This window comes from Callorhinus ursinus, unplaced genomic scaffold, assembly GCF_003265705.2.
Source record: "Callorhinus ursinus isolate GAN/ISIS: 27379988/994484 unplaced genomic scaffold, GSC_fseal_2.0 scaffold7, whole genome shotgun sequence".
NCBI lineage: Eukaryota > Metazoa > Chordata > Mammalia > Carnivora > Otariidae > Callorhinus > Callorhinus ursinus.
This window is the reverse complement of record NW_027397069.1, coordinates 29,144,635-29,163,973: the sequence shown is the minus strand read 5'-3', so window position 1 is coordinate 29,163,973 and position 19,339 is coordinate 29,144,635. Positions and strand designations below refer to the sequence as shown.

Here is a 19,339-nt window from a genome sequence, read left to right as displayed (position 1 = left end):
TAAAATGTCATTTCTGGTAATTACTCGCTGTGTAAACTTGGATAAGTTGTTTAACCTCTCTGTGCCTCAGTATTCGCAGTTGTAAGTTATTTATTAAGTTCCACATAAAATAATTTGCATTGAAATATTTTCCAAGCAAATGAGTGGATTACTTTTAGTTCTTAAAACAGTATGTTTGGGGCACTGGGCGGCGAGGTCCGTTAAGCATTTGGCTCAGGTCGTGATCGCAGGGTTGTGTGATTGAGCCCTGCGTTGGCTCTGCGCTCAGCACAGAGTCGTCTTGGGATTGTCTCTCTCCCTCTGCCCTTCCTGCTCCTTCGCTCTCTCTCTCTCTCTCTCTCTCTTTCTCTCTCGCTCTCTGAAATAAATACATACATACATACGTACAACAGAATGTTTTGTAACATTTGGTAGAGAAAAAACAGAAGGTGAAAAAATAGCTTTTGAAAACAGGCAATGACAATCTGAAAAGGCTGGGGCTAGGAGGGCGGGAGGGATGCATGGGTAGAGCAGCGGGACTCCTACGGTAAACTTTTGCTTATGATATTGTACCTGCGGACACATGTCCTTACCCATTTGTGCAAACCCATAAAATGCACAGCACCAAGAGTGAGCCCTCATGTAAACTCTGGACTCTGGGTGACAATGGGGTGTCAGTGTATGTTCGTCAGTTGTCACAAACGCTGATGCTGGGGGAGGTTGTGGGATGGCGGAGCAGGGAGTATATGGGAACCCCCTGTGTTTCCAGTCAGTTTTGCTGTGAACCTAAAAACTGCTGTAACGGAGTCTTAAAAAACAAGATGAGAAAGGGAATGAAATATGAGTACCACGGAGAAGAGAGAGATGAAAAGGAAAAGGAGGGAGAAAATGTCAGGGGCTCCTTTTCTATGAAGGTAACTGTGGCCACCTTTTGCCACTTGTACAATTTGGCAGTCCTTGCAGCTGGTTTTGTTGGTAGCAGGAAAATGCTCCCTGGAAAGTCACTTGGTCTAATGAGAAGTTAGCTTTTTGACATAGGTGACAACTTACTTTTTTGTAACGTTAAAGAATTTGGGGGATACTGCATTTTCTCTGTGTGTCTTTTTCATGTGGTGCTTCACCCCTTGGGAGTTAGTGTTCTCCTGTATTTTGTGGATGCTCGAGATACAGTGTAACTGGACATAAGGGATAATTAAATTGTTGATCCATGATAAAGTTCCATGGAGAAGACCTAATGTGAGGAGGCTGATTATTGCCATTCTGTCTCTTATTTTTTGAGGTTCTGATGTGGAATTATATAAAGGTTAACATTTTATTTTAATGGTAAACATGTATTTATCTACCATATGAATGACCAATTTGTTTTATGGACAAAACATTCACTTTCATTTTTCTAACAGATCTGTGTCTAACCTTGCCAAGTGCTTAAGCCAAGAAGTCTTTGTTATGGTTCATTCTGGAAAAAAACTCAATTACATGGGTTCGGGACAATATACTAGAATTTGTTCTGTAAGCGTGCGTTTTGTATGTTCACATACCAGCTCATGTGAGTGTGTGAGTGTGAGTGTGTGTGTGTGTGTGTGTGTGTGTGTGTTCGTGTACCAAATGCCGGCCACCACTGAAGTAAGGGAAGACAGTGGTTTATCTATAAATTGTATCCTGTTTACACATCAAACAAATTGTTTAAACTGTTTACCTTACTGGTTTGCCTTGATAACTCATGAATGACTACGTTTTTTTATTTAAGAACTATTAACAACTTACACAGCAACACCCTCCCCACTGCTGTCAGGATTGTTATACAATTGAACCACATTAAAATGAATTTCTCAGGGGCAAGAAATCTAAAACACTTGACCTTGACAGTTCCATTCTCTGACTCTAATCTCCCGTCCTTCCAGCTCTCCCCGTCCTTTCGTTCCTACCAAATCTGTGCTGTATTTGACGCATGGTGTGTTCCGCATTCATAAATTCTTCGTATTTCCCAATCCGTCAAGCCCCTCTTGGCTTCACTTTTCTTCCTACCAACCTTACCAACCATCTGAGCACTCCATTCACTAGCTTGTTGGGTCACTAAGTCACCCATCAGGCTCTTCTTGACATTCCCTACCTTTCGCATATTCCCTTACAATCTGAGAGTTACCCTGTAAATGCTGAATGGGAGGAAGGAGTGAGAGAGGGAGAGAAAATTCTTGGGTTTTGTGGTAATGTGCTGAAGATCTCTTGTGGCAACCTGTTACTTTTGCTGCTTGAAAGTATTCCAAATTCATGTTGTTGAACATCAACCAGGCCCTCATTCCTGCTGCCCTGTTTTTATTTTTCTGCATCTGTCCTGTTACCCACTTTCCCCATTGCAGGTCACTTCCACTCCTCAGAACCATCAGTTCCATCATCTGCCATCATCTGTAGCTCTGTCATTATAATTAGGTCATCTAAATTTCTTTTCCTTGAGCCTCTTTCACCCAAGGATTTTTTAGTATCTTCACTTACTCTTTTTCACCCCTTTTGGTCCCGCTTCAAAAAAAAAAAAAATGAGAGAGAGAGAAAGAGACTGTGTGTGGGTAGGTCTGTGTGTGGGTGGACATGGGTAACTTTCCAAAAGTCACCCATCTCGGTGTACCTAATCCCTTCTGCTGTCCTCCCTGATCATCCGTTCAGCTATGCCCTTCCTTAGTGATCACCACTGACTTCCTAACTGTCATTATTCTCTTCTCGGTCTCCTGATTTATGGCATGACATTATAGATTTTATAGATAATCTAGAAATTCTGATTTCCCTTTGCTTGACGACACCATTACCCCTCAGATGTCTTCATCTTCTTACAACACTGGCATGTAGGTGTCGCTTGCGTGTCCGCCGCTTCGCTCTGTTCTTACACGTCACTCATGATTCTCAAATGGTGGTGACTATAAGAATCACCAAAGATTCTTGTTTAATATGTAGGCTTCTAGATCCTGCCCTCAGAGATCGTGATTAAGTAGGTCTGGAATGAAACCAATGAATCTGCATTTTTAACTAGCTCTTCTTGTGACTCTAATAAAAGTGATGCATGGCCACACTTTGAAAAAAAATAATACTCTACAGTCCTGTGTGCTCTGTGACTTATGAGTAGATAGGCCATCACATCCATGCTGATTACTCTGAAATATTTAACATTCTACTCAAGAATTTCATCTTGTTATCTATTATTTCTCCTTTTATCTTGTTAATATCTCCTTATTACCATACTTTGATGATCAGGATCAGAGCAGGGCTGATGATCAACTAGCATGCACTTGCTTTTGGTTATTAAAATAAAATATTTGGGGGCGCCTGGGTGGCTTAGTTGGTTGAGCATCCAGCTCTTGGTTTCAGCTCAGGTCAGGATCTTGGGGTCCTGGGATCGAGCCCTGCATCAGATTCCACACTCAATGCAGAGTCTGCTTGTCTCTTTCCCAGCCCATCTGCCCCCGCACACACGTGCCTGAGCACATGCTCCCTCTCTTGCTCTCAAATAAATAAATAAAATCTAATATATATATATATATGTATATATATATATATATTTGCAAGAACACTGTACACAGCTGTTGTTCTAAGCCCCTGCATATATCATTCCTGTCTGTCCTGGTGCCTCTCCTAAAACCCCCTGGATCTCCTCCCCGTCCACCAACAAAGAAGTAATACCTGGGACCACACAGTTTCTCCAGGAACCTGCTCCCATGCAAAGCTGGCATCTTAATTAGTTGAATTGTATCAGTTAAATGTCACTCCTCTTAAAGATGATGGTATTATTCACCATGTGAGACACAGGGATAAGAAAGTGGTTTTAGTGGAAAGGATGGTAAGTTCAGGATATAAGATGATTTATGTGTAGTGTTAAATCTACTAAAATAGTTGGATGGAGTGGCCTGCAGCAAGTCCAAGATCACAAGAGCTGTGCTTTCCAGATTTGACTGATAGAATCTAGGACTAGCCCTGAGACATTTTGATTCACTGGGACTGGGGTGGGGCCCAGAAATCACTGTTTTTTAACATTTTCCCCAGTGATCTGATGATTTAACTAGATTTGAGAACTACTCCTATAGATTGAGAACACAGAGAATTGGTACCAAAGTGTTGTTCCATACTGGACCTCAAATAGGCATTTTACATTCCATGGCACAATCAAGAAGATTAGATAACAATATGTGGAATTTCTTCAAAAACTACCACCATGGGCTCAGTTGGTTAAGCGTCTGCCTAAGGCGTAGGGCATGGACCCAGGGTTCTGGGATCCAGCCCAGCATCGGACTCCCTACTCCTTGGGGAGCCTGCTTCTCCCTCTCCCTCTCCCTGCCGCTCCCCCTGCTTGTGCACACGCTGTCTCTCTCTCTCTCTCTGTCAAATAAGTAAATAAAATCTAAAAAAAAAAACTACCACCAGTACTAGAAAGTATCACTTGTATATATTTTATCCACAGAAACTAATTCAGTGTTAAATTCTGTTCAACAAAATGCATTTTGTCTCTGGCAAGAAAGAGCTCCATTTCTAGGAGTTTCTTTAAAAATAAACCACAAGAAAAAAAATCCCACATTTAGGAAAATCACAACAAAATGTGGTCACCTTTATATATATTTTTTAATTTTAAGAGAAAATATATCATTTTAGATTATCATCCAAAAGTAAGTTAGAATTTGAATCAAAATATGTAATTATGTTTTAATCAGGTCTTACATTTCTCTGAATCATATGTACAATTTATTGAAACAAAGGCAAGATAACAATTCTGTAAAATGTTGTGTCATGGGTTTGCTCCTGAGTCATTTATTACGTATATGATTCTTGAGTCACTAATTACTAAGGCTTTCCTATAAGGAAAAGATTACTAACAATAGGCAAAGTGAGTGATTGTGTAACTTTTTGAACACTAAGTATTATAGTTACAGAAAGGCTTTTTTAAACTGTACTGGAGGAATTAAATTCTGTCAAATTACAATTATTTCAAAAATAGGTATTAGCATCACTTTTCGTTGACAGACATGTATTTTCCCTAAGAAATTAAAAATAAACTTTGGGATGTAAAATCTTACAAGTTTATAAAGAAATACATTTGTAAAACTGACAGCACTATAGTAGTTCTTATCCAGAGGAGGAGGAGTTTGTAGGTTGTATATTAGAGATACCTTTTGAAACTAAGGCTTTGGGGAAACTTAATTTTGTTTATAATACTAAAACCTAACATGTAATTGCTGTGAGGAAAAAAAATGGAACTAAAATAATTAAGACTAATGACTGCTGTTACACTTTTTAGGCAGTTGAATTTAGATCTGATAAGTTTCAAGCATAGCTCATTCTAGACTACAGCTAACTACAATTTGTAAATGCCCTTAGTGCTTCCCTGACGTTGCACCCCAACCACCACCACCCCCCTCCACCCCCAACTATTCTGCACTTTGAAACACAAAGCAACTTGTCAGTTCAGTTTATTCAGTTAAGGTCAGTTCCGTGAAAACAAAGTCGAGGCAATTGTTTGATTTAATTGACTAGTGAAACTGGTTATACAGGTAAGTAGAACTTAGTTTTATTTTTGTCCGGCTGCATATTTGAATGTTCATAAAATAACTTAGTAAAGTAAGTAATAAGATTCCAGTGACATTGTAATAGATTTAAAAGAATGATTATCAAAGCAAGGAAAAAGGAACTAAAACCCAAACCATAGAAAATATTCATGGTATTTTTTTTTTCTTTATGGCTTTGCTTTTACTGTAATGAATCATGTCCAAAAAATGAAGTCTTCTTTTCTTTCACTGTTCATTGAGGAATTTTCTTTGAGGAATTTTTTCCTGGGCTAATGTAACCAAAGGGAAATTTTCTAATTTAGTTGAATCATTTAAATAACTTTTATAAAGTAGTCTTCAATCTGCAAGCAGATATTCTCTAACAGCTACCTGGTCAAGCACCTTTTGCATTCTCTTTCCTCCTTACACACCTAGATCACATGACTGATCATTTTAACAATGATTGTTTCTGCCTTTGATTCTTTCTGCCTTCCACTCTACCTTCCACTATACCCTTCCTACTGTTCTCTACACCTTCAGCTTCTAGGCTGCTAATCACTCATTTATTTTATGTGAGTAGAAAACCAAAAAATTGCAGTACCAAAATAAACTCTATGTTTAGATCTTAATAAATAAAATATATATAAATCTTGTAAATGTAATTCACCTGAGAAAAAAATATAAATCATTTCTTGTCCCAGAAAGAGCGAGCAAATCTTTAGCCTCCATTGAACTCGTTAGAGACTATGAAGGAAAGAAGAAAAAACATTTAAACATATAAAAGGTTAGAATTTTATCGTCAAAGAACATTTTAAGGTCATAAAGTAGGAATTTTGTAGTATTTTTGTTCTGTGTAATAGAATACTCCCTTCCCCACCCCTCAGTCTTACAATAGGTATCCACCACTTTTGTAGTGATTGTTCAGTTTTTGCATATCCAACTTTAGAATACTTTTTCTGAGAACTCATTTAGGTACCAAAGTATGGGCTTGCTGATACTGACAGTGCTGTGTTTAGTTCTATACTGACGTACATTTTATATTTGCTTAAGAAAAGAGCAAACACAATAAACAAAAAAACTAAGGTTGGTTGAGTACAGAAGTTAGTAAAATCCTTAAGGAGGGTACCTGGGGGGATCAGTCCATTGAGCGTTTGCCTTGGCTCAGGTCATGATTGGGCTCCCTGCTCAGCAGGGAGTCTGCTTCTCCCTCTCCCTCTGCCCTTCTCCCCCACTCATGCGTGCTCTCTCTCTCTCTCTCTCTGTCTGTCTCTCAAATAAATGAATAAGATCTTTTTAAAAAATGAACCAAAAGCATAGGCAACAAAACAAAAACTAGGGAGGTTGGAGTTCATGAAAATTAAAGACTTTTGTGATTCAGAAGACCCACAGAATGAGAAAAAAATATTTGCAAATCATATGTCTAATAAGGGTTTAATATCCAGAACGTAAAAGAACTACTACAACTCAGCAACAAAAAAGCAGACAACCTAATTAAAATATAGGTGAAAGACTTGAATAGATATTTCTCAAAAGAAGATATACAATGGCCAATAGGCACATGAAATAACAGTGTTGGTGAGGATGTGGAGAAAGTAGAATCAAGTGCATTGTTAATAGGCATGTCAAATGATGCAGCCTCTGTGGAAAGCAGTTGCCAGTTCCTCAAAAAGTTAAATAAAGGGGAAAAAATGTAATTTTTTAAGAAGTTAAATATGTAATTACCATATAACCTGGCAGTTTCACTGCATTCCTAGGTAGATACCCAAAGGAACTGAAAGTGGGAACTCAAACAGATATTTATTAATACAGCACTATTTGTAGCAACATTAGTTAACAATAGCCAAAAGTGAAAACAACCCAAATATTCATCAACAGGTGAATAAACACACAATGGAATATTATTTAGCCATAGAAAGGAATGAAGTTCTGATACATGGTACAGCATGGATGAACCTTGGAAACATTATATTAATGAACTAAGCAGACACAAAATGACAAATATTCTAAGATTCCCCTTATGTATCTAGAATAGGCAAATTCATAGAGACAGATAGTAGAAAAGAGGTTTCCAGTAGCGGGGGCATTGTGGGGAATGTTTTTACTTAATGGGTACTTCTGTTGGGATTGATAAAAATATTCCAGAAATACTAGTGATGGTTACACAACATTGTGAATGTGCTTGATGCCACTGAGTTCTACACTGTGAAATGTTTAAAATGGTAAATTTTATGTTATTTATATTTTAACTCTAATTTTTTTAAAAACTTCATTATACATAATGATTTAGCTACAGCTCATCAATTTTACATTTAATAAAGACGGAAGGGTATATGAAGACATGAGAAAAATGCTAAATTGTAATGTCATTATGTTATTTTGAATAGAAATAAAGCTCAGATAAAAGATTTTTATTTTAGCTAAAGGGTATTTATTAAAAGAAGACAAATTTTATGTCACATATCTTTTCAAACCAACAAATGGCAAAACATTTAGGTGACCCATCCCTAAAATTGGTAACAATTCATATTTTATTAAAAATTTTTCTTTCCTATTTATGTATTACTTATTATTATTATTATAAAGAATAGTTATATTGATTAATAATTTTTAAAACCTTCAAAGTTACACAAGAAAAACTTTTCTGAGTAATTCACGTAAGGGGGTTTTGGTGTACTGTGTCTATGCCACAGCATTTTGAATAATCTTGCTTTCTTGTAAAATTTTTTAGATTTTCACGAAATCTGTTTTTCTTTAGCTTAACAGGGCCAATTCTCTGTTAAACCAGACGCAGCAACCTTACAGATACCTCATTGAATCAGTGCGTCAGAGAGATTCTAAGATTGATTCGCTGAAGGACTGTATTATACAACTTGAGAAAGATGTCAGGTAAATCATCTATAAATCTTTTATTTGAATAACAAAGGCAGTGCTCTCCATGCATTAAGTGTGTACACTGTGAAGAAAAAACGTACCTAGTGAACATGGTCTTAAATGTAATTTATCTTAGAGAGCCTGGGTCACATGACATTAGGCATCCGCATTCCCCCTTAGGATCAGCGGTCTTGGCCGGGAATGAGCAACGCTGCGCTGGCGGCCAAGCGCCCCACCAACCCGAGGACTGGAGCAGCTGTTCTGTCCTTGTTTCCCGAGAATTCTTTAATAGGTTGGTGCTTGACCAAAGGGAGAAGGGAGAAGAAGAATATAACCAGATGCCATTTGTGGAGTCAAAATGACTTTTTTTTTTTTTTAAGTGGGTTCCATGCCCATTGTGGAGCCCATCACGGCGGGACTCAAACTCACGAGCCTGAGATCAAGACCTGAGCTGAGTTTAAGAGTTGGTCACTTAACTGGCTGAGCCACCCAGGCACCCCCAAAGTGACAGGGTTTTTTTTAAGATTTATTTATTTAGAGAGAGAAGGAGCGTTGGGTGAGGGAAGGTGCAGAGGGAGGATACATCAGGATCATTTAGGGAACTTTGTAGGAAGTATCAGAGACATTTTTTTTTAAATTTATTTCTTTATTTTAGAGAAAGAGCAAGCAGGGGGGAGGAGCAGAGAGAGAGGGAAAGAGAGTCTCAAGCAGTCCCTGCATTGAACGGGGATCCCAAGATCACGACCTGAGCCAAAACCAAGAGTTGGACACTTGACCAGCTAGGCCACCCAGGCACCTCCCCCAAAAAATGACTTTTTAAACCGACAAAATATACACATTTGCTTATAAGATTCTTTTGAATCTAAAATTGCCAAGCAATTTTTTAGGCTTTTCTTCCCCTGACTCTACATGAAGTAACCCATGAATTACCTAAATGTAAATAAATCCCTTTCAGTTCCTTAAATTGAAATTGTTTTCTGACATGACGCCTTACATAACCAAAAGACTTGCTCCATTTAATAATCATTGAAATTCTATACCTGTTCATCTGTGTAATCATTTTAGTCTTTTTAAGTTGAAGTAAAACAATGATGTTACACAGAAAGATGTTTTAACTCATGGATGGTTGATTAGTTGGCTTAGTTATTACTGGATTTTAAGATTGTTAGAATAATTTAGATAAATTATTAACCAATTCATAAATGTAGAAGCAGAGAATTAGATGGGAATAGAAACTGTTAAATTAAGGAATTGGAAAACAATAAGGAGAATATAGTTATTAAATTCAGATTTCCTAAGGTATATAATCAAAAGTATAAAACTAGCGGGAATTAACTCTAAAGTATGGGTAGGTTTTTTTTTCATGAATCAGAATAATTACCTTCTCTTATCTCAACCCCACCAAAAAATTGGCTCAGGATGATATGATAAAATAATTTTAAGTCACACTTATGCTTTAAAATGTTAATATAAATAATAATTTAGTTCTGGATTAATTTTAAAGGTAAAAATTATATTTTGAATATATATAACCTACATTAATTAAACTTATTAAATAATAAACCAAATTAAGAAATTATTAATTAAAATAAGTCAGTGAATCAATTAAGCCATTCTTCTGTAAATAGCTGTTGGGGGCAATAGAAATTATGTTTTATCACTCACTGGGCACTTGATTATCTTAAGGAAATTGAGGGAAGAACCCTAAATATAAATTTTTCTTCCTGTATTATATATTTCTTCCTATATTATATTTGAAATTTTGTATAGAATCTCCTTTTACCTTTTTAATCTTGGAGCAGGAACATAAAAGGCCTGTGGAAAAATTACCTTTCACAGTTACCTTCAAATAAATTTATTTGAGTTATTTATTTTACTAAGAATTAATAGCTGAAAAGATTTAATATAGAGAAAAATAATAGCTGTAAGAGGAAACTATTAAGATGGACAAGTTCAGCCCTAAAGAAATTAAGCACCTTGTTATCTAAGAACGTACAGCTTTGTGGTAGGGTCAAAATTTGAATCCAGATCTGTCTGCTTTCTAATTCTGTACTCTTAAACATTATGTTATACTGCCTCCCTATGTTCTATTCTGAATAAGGGATAATTTTTCATTAACTAATATAATTAAAGAAGAGAAGTAAAAAAAAAAATAATGTAGAAGAGTGGTTAAAAGTGGAGCTTTAATGAATTGATAATTGTTGAAGCTAGGTGATAGATACTTAGGGTTTGTTACATTTTCTTTCTTCTTTCGAAATAATCCAAATAAAGTTGTCTTTAAAAAACAAATTTTAAAAGGGAGTACAGGCTCTGTAGGTAGGTTGCATGGGTTTAAAGCTAGCTCAGTACTTAGTTTTGAATTGGAGCCGGTCAGTTAAACTCTCTAAACCTCCATTGTCCAACAGAACTTTCTGTAATGGTAAAAATACTCTGTTTCTGCACTGTCCAGTATGGTAGCCACTACCCATATGAGGAACTACATTTTTTATTTTAATTAATTTTAACTGCCACCTGTGGCCAGTTAATGGCTATGTTATTGGACAGTATAGCCAGTTTTCTTATCTGTGAAATGAGAGTAGTACTCTAGTACTAGCAACACCTAATTCATATAGTTATTCTGAGGATTAAAGGATGTAATCTTTGTAATATATATATATATACCACTGTTCCTACACATTATGAATGCTGGGTAAATTTTTGCTATTATTAGCATATCTTACATGAAACAAATTTTTATGTTGAAAATTACCTTAAAAATGAGAAATAACATTTCTCAAAATATTTTGAATTTGACAAAAATTAGGACTCCCTTAATAACAGCAACATCATCATAAAACCTATGTCAATTATGAAATTAACTATAAAAAATATTTTTTGCTAAAATCTGAGTCCTTTAAAGCTATGTTTCATGAATTTACTGTATAAATATTGTAATAGATTCTGAACTAGTATTTCACAGGATATGAAACCTTGCTCTTAATTGAAACAACTACCTTCGAACATGAAAAATTAAGGTGCTTTCAGTAGTTTAATTATGGCCTTTGAGATGCTGTTGAATGTACCCTCATGACATGAATGAAATACCATAAAAAACAGCCCAGTCGACAAGTCAGATCCAGCAGTCTGTCTGCCATCACTCTTACTTGGAGCCGATGACATTTCAAATGTAGAGGAATTATCCTGGGCTTTGAATACGCATCAGCCCAGTTTCTTTTGTCATGGTAGATGTGCCTGTAAAATACAGATACTGATGTGAATACCAAGGGTTAGATGTGAAAATTAAATGAAATAACGTATATAAAGCTTCTGGCACATGGGAGAAACTCTAAATAGTACTTCCCTTCCTTCTGTCCTTCATTAATTTGAAATTTAAACATCAAATGTCCCATTCAAAACAATTAACAAGTGAGTATACCTTAAAAAGGCCTATCCTTTTTGCTAGGTGTTGATTTTAATTGAAAGGAATATTTACATGAATTGATTACTTTTTAAATTGAAGTATAGTTGACATGCCATATTATATTAATTTCAGGTGTGCAGCATAGGGTTTAAACATTTATATGTATTACAAAATGCTCACCATGGTGTGGTTACCATCTGTCACCATACAAACTTATTACAATATTATTGACTGTATTCCCCATGCTGTACTTTTCATCCCCATGACTTACTTATTTTATAGCTGGAAGTTTTTACCGCTTAATCCCCTTCACGTATTTTATCCAAACCCCTCCCCCCTCCCCTCTGGCACCCACCATTTCTCTGTATTTATGAGTCTTTCTGTTTTGTTTTGTTTGTTCGTTTGTTTTGTTTTGTAGATTCCACGTGAAAGTGAAATCCTGCAGTGTTTGTCCTTCTCTATCTTACTTATTTCATTTAGTATAACACCTCTAGGTCCATCCATGTTATTTATAGCAGACTAATATTCCCGTGTGTGTGTGTGTGTGTGTGTGTACACACTTGGTTTGATGTAGTTCTAATTATTTATGTCTGTTTTAGCTGCCCTTACCTGAGGAGACAGATCCAAAAAAATAATCGCTAAGACCGATGTCCAAGAGTTTATTGCCTATGTTTTCTTTTAGGAGTTTTATGGTTTCAGTTAAATGGTTACTTTTTTAGATTTTTTTTTTTTTTTTGAGAGAGAGAATGAGATAGAGAGCATGAGAGGGGGGAGGGTCAGAGGGAGAAGCAGACTCCCTGCTGAGCAGGGAGCCCAATGCGGGACTCGATCCCGGGACTCCAGGATCATGACCTGAGCCAAAGGCAGTCGCTTAACCAACTGAGCCACCCAGGTGCCCCTAAATGGTTACTTTTTTAAATATGTCTCTAGCTTATACAATAAAAGCTCTCTAAGGAACTGAATAATTTTATCATTTTCTTAGAAAATAAAACAATACCACTATAGCAACCCCCACTTGAAAATTTAGCTATTTATATTCAATGTCTAGAAAGCTTAGAGTAAATATGTACAAAATGAAATCATTATAAACACATTAAAAGCTAGCATTTTGAGATATCACTATTAACCACTTTAAATTCCCCTATCATTAAAGTAATAATCCATTCTAGAGGTAGTACTGTTAAACTCTCCTCTACCAAGCCACAAGAGACAGTCTGGGTTATATAGTTTGATCTATGGCCCAGAACTGAAGGAAGCACAGAAAGAGAATAATTAGCATAAATTTCCTTTCCCCATTGTCAGTTCTTAGTTTATTCTTAACTAGTAGTTTAAGAAGAAAAGACTACTTAGCCTTGTAAGGCTAAGCCAGGGTATATTGATCCAGGAAGTTAAAGAACAGTATATCAGGAATATGTTTTCATATAGCAGGTGACACAGAGCCATAAACATGAATTTCTGAGTAATAATTAACAGTGAATTGAACAGTTATGGGTGTAATATACCATTCACGATAGATATGCTTATAAGGAGATTTGTTTTGTAGTTGCTTTATGAGTCACACATGGAAGCTTTGTATTTTTAAAGGTAAATTTCCACTGTTATGAAATGTGTCTTATGGAGACTAAACTTCAATTGAGTAATTACCTACATACTGGAAGAACACAGAGTATAAAAATCATCATATGCAGTTTTAGAGACCCATGTGTTGAAGATGGTCTCCCTTGTGGTTTAAGAGTATATTATAGAGAAGGCTGAGACTTTGAAAATATATACCCAAGTGTTGTCTGAGGAGCCTGTACTGTTTGTGATAAATGCACGTCTTGCAGATAGAACAGAGTTGCTTTGTGAACCAGTTTTATCTACCCACCTTTTATTCTATATTATACTATTATTTTTGCTATTTGAATATGGAATACTTCCTTCATTCCGGAAAAAATTAAGCACCTACATATAAAACATTTCTAACGAATTACCCAGTCAAAATCCTTTATTACATCAACATTCCATTCCTATTGCATACATTTTATTTAAGGGCCTGTTGGTATTTGAGAGTATGTGTGTGTGTACATGTGTATACTTCCCGTGGGTGTATGTTTACATAGTGTGTGTCTATAACATGTATATGAACATTAACATGTATACATGCATGTGAACATTAACACATTTCTGTTCCTCGAAAAATCCTATTCCTGTGTTACTGGATGTTTATTTTAATTTTAAAAAATATTTCATCTTCAAGGTGATTCTAGCTAAAGATAGATTCGAATTTTACAGTTACAGAAACATCTGATCTTTACCATGCTTTGGAGAACTCTGGCAGAATCTGACACTCAGTTACCTTTATATCATTTAGTTCTTTTCAACTCCAAGGCTCATTAGGATCTCTGATGCCTAATTCTGAAGGTCAGTCTGTTTTGCTGCTGAGCGGCTAACCTGTATGGCATTTAATTACTGTTTTTCTGGGATACCTGTTTTTCATCTAAATTAGTAATACCATATGGCATTTATGTTGTGTTTTATATGTTTGATTCTCATTCATTAGGTAATTCATATATCCCTTTGACATACATGAGTATTGTTTTACACTTTTACAGATGTGAAAACTGGGGCTTAGTAGGGTGGTGTGTGTTGTGCTCTATACCACACACTTGAGTCAATGTCACAGTTGGAAACAGAAGTCAGAATTGCATCTTGTTTTTCTCTCAGAGGACAAACTATGGTGCTTCCTTGGGGAAGTTCATTTACTAGGAAAAAGGAGAATGTGAGTTTTTTCCTCTTAAGTCCTTGGAATTACCTGTTCTTTCAGAATACCTACTACTATTCCTTGAATATTGAAAAAACTTCTGTCTGATGTTTTTAAAATTGGTGGCTTTCCGTTTTCTTAAAGGATAATTGAAAACATCTTACCTGTTCAGCAAAACAGTCCTCACTAATTTTACTTTCACAGATTTTGTTTTGATATTTACGGAATTATGTTGTTTTAATTCATTGTTGCTTTTCTTAATTCGTGATGTGGTGCTGAGTAGATTCATTCCAGTGGTTTTCAAAGAGTATCTCACTTAATGGTTCTAATTAATTTTTATATGTTGAATAATAAAACTCCAGACAATACAAAACAGGCCTCAAATATTTATCTCTTAAAACCTTAATATGTTCTTCCATTTAGACTTCTCATCCTTTCCTGTCAGAAAATAGGTCCTGTCAAAGGGCAAATTCACAATGCAGACTTAGAAATTAAAGACTGAACTAAGAATTTGGAGGCAAAAATTGTTTGCCCAAGTTTATCACAGACTGAATATCTGATTCATTTATCTAACTTAATTATATACCTGGTAATTTAGGACATGGTAAATTATAAAATGCTACTTTTAGTTTTAAGGATAAATGTTTTAATTTGACTTCAGGTGTCTTGAGTTTTAATATTTTGCCCAAACATGCTTTTTATCTTTTATATAAATCCCACTTCATCTTTTTTACATTTCAGGAGTAAATAGTCATCTTTAAAACACTAATTTTTATGCCCCTACTAGGCAGGAAAGGATTCTCAGAACACATCTCATTTGGTTGAGTGACACCAATCACTGTCAAATGATTATTAAAAGAAAAAATCTTCTTAGAAAATAGTTAGCTGTTGATTATATCAAACATTACAGTGGCTGGTCTGATATCCTTATGGACTATAAATTTAATTTCTCTTTAATTCAAAGAGATTTGTCAGATTAGTCTTTTGCTATATACTATTTGTTAATTAAATTTACACCAATATGATGACTTTAGAACTTGATTTTTTTTTCCAGCAATTTAAATAAAGAAAAGTCAGCTTTACTACAGATGAAGAATCAAATGGCATTAGATTTAGAACAACTTCTAAATCATCGTGAGGTACTTTTTACATTTTGTCATAATTTTGACTTTAAGCTTTTTCAAAGTCCATGTTGCATTAAGATTACTGGATCCCAGTCGTCCGTGTGCATTAATGACTTCTCATATTTGCATCTGACTGTGATCTGGTCCTTTATATTGAATGTGTGATACACTTTATTATTCTTTATGAATTAATTCATACTTTATTCTTTGTGTTAATTCTTATTCCTGGAATGCCCCTTCTTGTTGATGCCTTATTGCCTTGTTCAGTCTCTGTCATTGAATTTCCACATTATTTAATAATGATTTGTTTTACCTCTTTATCTCACTAGACAGTAAATTTCTTTAGTGTATCTCTGTCTTAATTCATCATTGTATTGCCCGTATGCTCCATGTATGCCTAGAGTCCATAAAGTATTTTTTGTTGTTGTTCCTCTCAAAAATCTTTCAGAGCTAATATAAAATTCCTCATTTTATAAAAGGAGAAATGAGTTTCAAGTGGCTTGTGTAAAGCCAGTTAGTAACTAAGAGATAACCCCATTTTTCTTATTTTTTGAGGCAGACTTACTGAAATACAACATACGTACAGTAAAATTCATGCGCTGTTTAGCAAACATTTCTGATTTTTGACCTACACACCCAGTTTGTAACCATCACCACAGTCAATATATAAAATAGTTTCATCACTTCAGAAAATTCCTTCATGCCCCTTTTATATTGACCCTTTTCCTCAACTCCAGTCCTAGCAACCACTGATCTGTTTTCTATCCCTGTAGTTCTGTCTTTTCCAACAAAACGTATTACATTTTCCCAGAATGTTGTATAAATGAAATTACCAGTCTTTGAGACCAGTTTTTTTTCACTTACCATAAAAAAGATTCACCCGGGGGGGTGGGGGGATGGGTCAGCCTGGTGATGGGTATTAAAGAGGCCACATTCTGCGTGGAGCCCTGGGTGTTATGCACAAACAATGAATCATGGAACACTACATCAAAAACTAAGGATGTGTAATGTATGGTGATTAACATAACAATAAAAATTATATAAAAATAAAAAAGATTCACCCATGTTGTTGCAAATATTAGTCATTTATTCCATTTTGTTGCTGAGGAATATTCTATTGTATGGATGTACCAGAGTTTGTTAATCCATTCACCAGTTGATGGACATTTGAGTTGTTTCCATTTGGGGGCCTCTATAAGTAATAAAGCTGCTGTAAATGATTTGTATACATGTTTTGGTGTAAATGTAAGTTTCCTTTTCTCTTGGTAAATACCCCAGGAGCAGGATTTCTGGGTCCTATGGGGAGTGTATGTTTAACTTGATAAGACACTGCCAAACTCTTTTCCAAAGTGACTGTACCTTTTGCTTTCCCATCAGCAATGAATGATTGTTCCAGTTGCTCTGCGTTGGTACTGTGAAACCTAGTTTTTTAATGCAGTGCATTTTTCCACTGAACTATCAGTGCCTTGTCTTGGCCATGTTTTTACCATTTTGTTATCCTAACAGAGAAAGAAATACAGAGAAAAAACAGATCATTGGTTCATGAGTATCCTGAAGACATTGTTTCCTAGTCGGGGAAAGATATATCAGGTATTTGGGAAGAAATTATTGGAAGGATATTATTGAGAGAGATGAACTGGGGAATATTCCTGGAAGCAGTTCAAAGGTGCCTATCCTAGAAATGGTGTCAAGGGAATTGCAGGGTTGTCTCTGTCTTAGAAATGCCCTTTGAAGTAGATTTTCTTAAAGGTGTATTTTATTTGACAGGCGAAAGGGATAAGAAGGTGTCCCTGGACTAGATTTCAGAGATGACTTTTGCGTAGATAACTAGATCTAACAACAGGTTATATAGACTTGGAAGAGCTTCTGTGAAGATATTTTATTCTTTTTCTCTGACTTCCAGGCCTTATCTGTTCCCTCTTGTGTCCTAAGATTCTGCCCTCAAGTAATTGTTTCTTCACTGTGGAAGCCTGATTCATTCACTCTGTGGATTTTCACAAATGTTTTAAAACTTGAATATTTAAGAAATAGTAACTACAGGGTTGCCTGGGTGGCTCATTCAGCCAAGCATCTGACTCGATTTCTGCTCAGGTCATGATCTCAGGATATGAGATTGAGCCCTGCCTTGGGCTCCACGCTAGGCATGGAGCCTGCTTAAGATTTTCTTTCTCCCTCTGCCTCCCCCCCCCCCACCACTTGCGGGCATACTCACGCATACTCTCTCAAAAACAAGAAAGGAAGGGAGTGAGGGAGGGAGGGAGGGAGGAAGGAAGAAATAGTAATTGCAGATGTCCATTCAGGCATACCAACTTTTTTTTCACAAAGCTGCATAACAAGTATTTTTTTGGAAGGGCAATTCTCATTTGTTTTTAGAAGATTATGCTAGACTCTGAAAAATATATGAGCAACTTTATATATTTTGTACATCATGCTTGGAATCACATTATTCATGAGTCCAAATAAAAACTAAAAGTTCTACTTAGTGGGTTGAAAATTATGTGAGTTTAGAAGGAAATATGTTTAAACATAGAAGTTAAGTACTAGCAAGATGAAACTGCAATGTGGCATCAATGAAATTTGCATGGATGCATATCTAATTATCAGGTAATTTTCATGCATTTGATAGTATCTTTATTTTGACAATTATATTTTAATAATCCAACATTGTGATTTTTCTTAATGCCATACATCAAAAGAAAAGGAGCTTTTTTCTTTTCAAAGCAAAATAAAAATTAAAGTTTAATAAAACAAACGTGATACAAATTTTTCATCTTTTTCCAAGAAACAGTTTAATTCCAACTTGTATAGAGCATGCAGATACAGAAGCAAGTGTAAACTGCTTATATGGAAAGAGAATGGTAGGTGACCCAGGGCGGTGCTTGACTATTCACTTAAATATTTACCTGATGAAACAGAGAGTCGGGGCACCTGAGTGAGCTCAGTCCGTTAAGCATCTGTCTTTGGGCTCAGGTCATGATCTCAGGGTTCTGGGATTGAGCCCTGCTTTGGGCTGCGCGCTCAGCGGGGAGTCTTCTTCTTCCTCTCCCTCTGCCCCTCCCCCTGCTCGTGCTCCCTCCCTCTCTCTCTCTCTCTCTCTCTCTCTCTCAAATAAATAAAATCTTTAAAAAAAGAAGAAGAAGAAACAGAGTCTGCAGGATTGATATATTCGTTTTAAGGCTATGAGAGTCAAGTGCTTAAAATAGCCAATAAATAACAGTTGGATAAGAATACCTCTGATAAATAAAATTTTTTGAAAGTGAAAATCAGGGTTAAGACTAAGGTGAGGCCAGCAAGGCCCTAGGGCACAAAATGTAGGAGAGGCCCATTCCCACAGTCATGCACAGTGCACATGAGAGCTTGCCCCACACTAGGCAGGACCCTGGGAAAATTGTCTAATATGAGTCACTGCTTTAATCAGCTAAATTTTCTGAGTTTAAATCCACATGTGATCAAATGCACATTTTAAATTTTTCATTGTCTTTTTTACACTGGACACCTCTAGCTCTAACTTTTTAAGCAGTGTCATTTAGTTCCAATAAGACTTTAGACGGTCGTGTAATATAAAATGAGATCATCCACTCATTTACAGTAGGCAAGTATGTGTTAGATGAAGAAAGAAAACAGATGAGATAATTCTAGGTTGACAGTTCTAGGACACTGGGGCATGGCCATAAAGGGTTTTATTTTCTATATTAGTGTTAGA

The 19,339-nt window shown here is 35.9% G+C and overlaps 1 protein-coding gene across 8 annotated transcripts in view; it reads left to right on the top strand.

Annotated features, from left to right (window-relative positions):
• The window catches only part of PIBF1 (progesterone immunomodulatory binding factor 1), a 243,466-nt gene that overhangs the window by 161,501 nt on the left and 62,626 nt on the right, over positions 1–19,339 (top strand). For 4 of the 8 annotated variants that reach the window (XR_012378762.1, XR_012378761.1, XM_073894444.1 and 1 more), the window contains exons 15-16: positions 8,254–8,384; positions 15,567–15,651. Coding sequence is in view for 3 of the 8 variants with exons in the window: in XM_073894444.1 (XP_073750545.1) it covers positions 8,254–8,384; positions 15,567–15,651 (216 nt within the window). In the remaining 5 variants the exon portion in view is untranslated. The remainder of the gene's footprint in view (positions 1–8,253; positions 8,385–15,566; positions 15,652–19,339) is intronic. The other 4 variants (XR_012378764.1, XR_012378765.1, XR_012378763.1 and 1 more) reach the window with 1 other exon arrangement.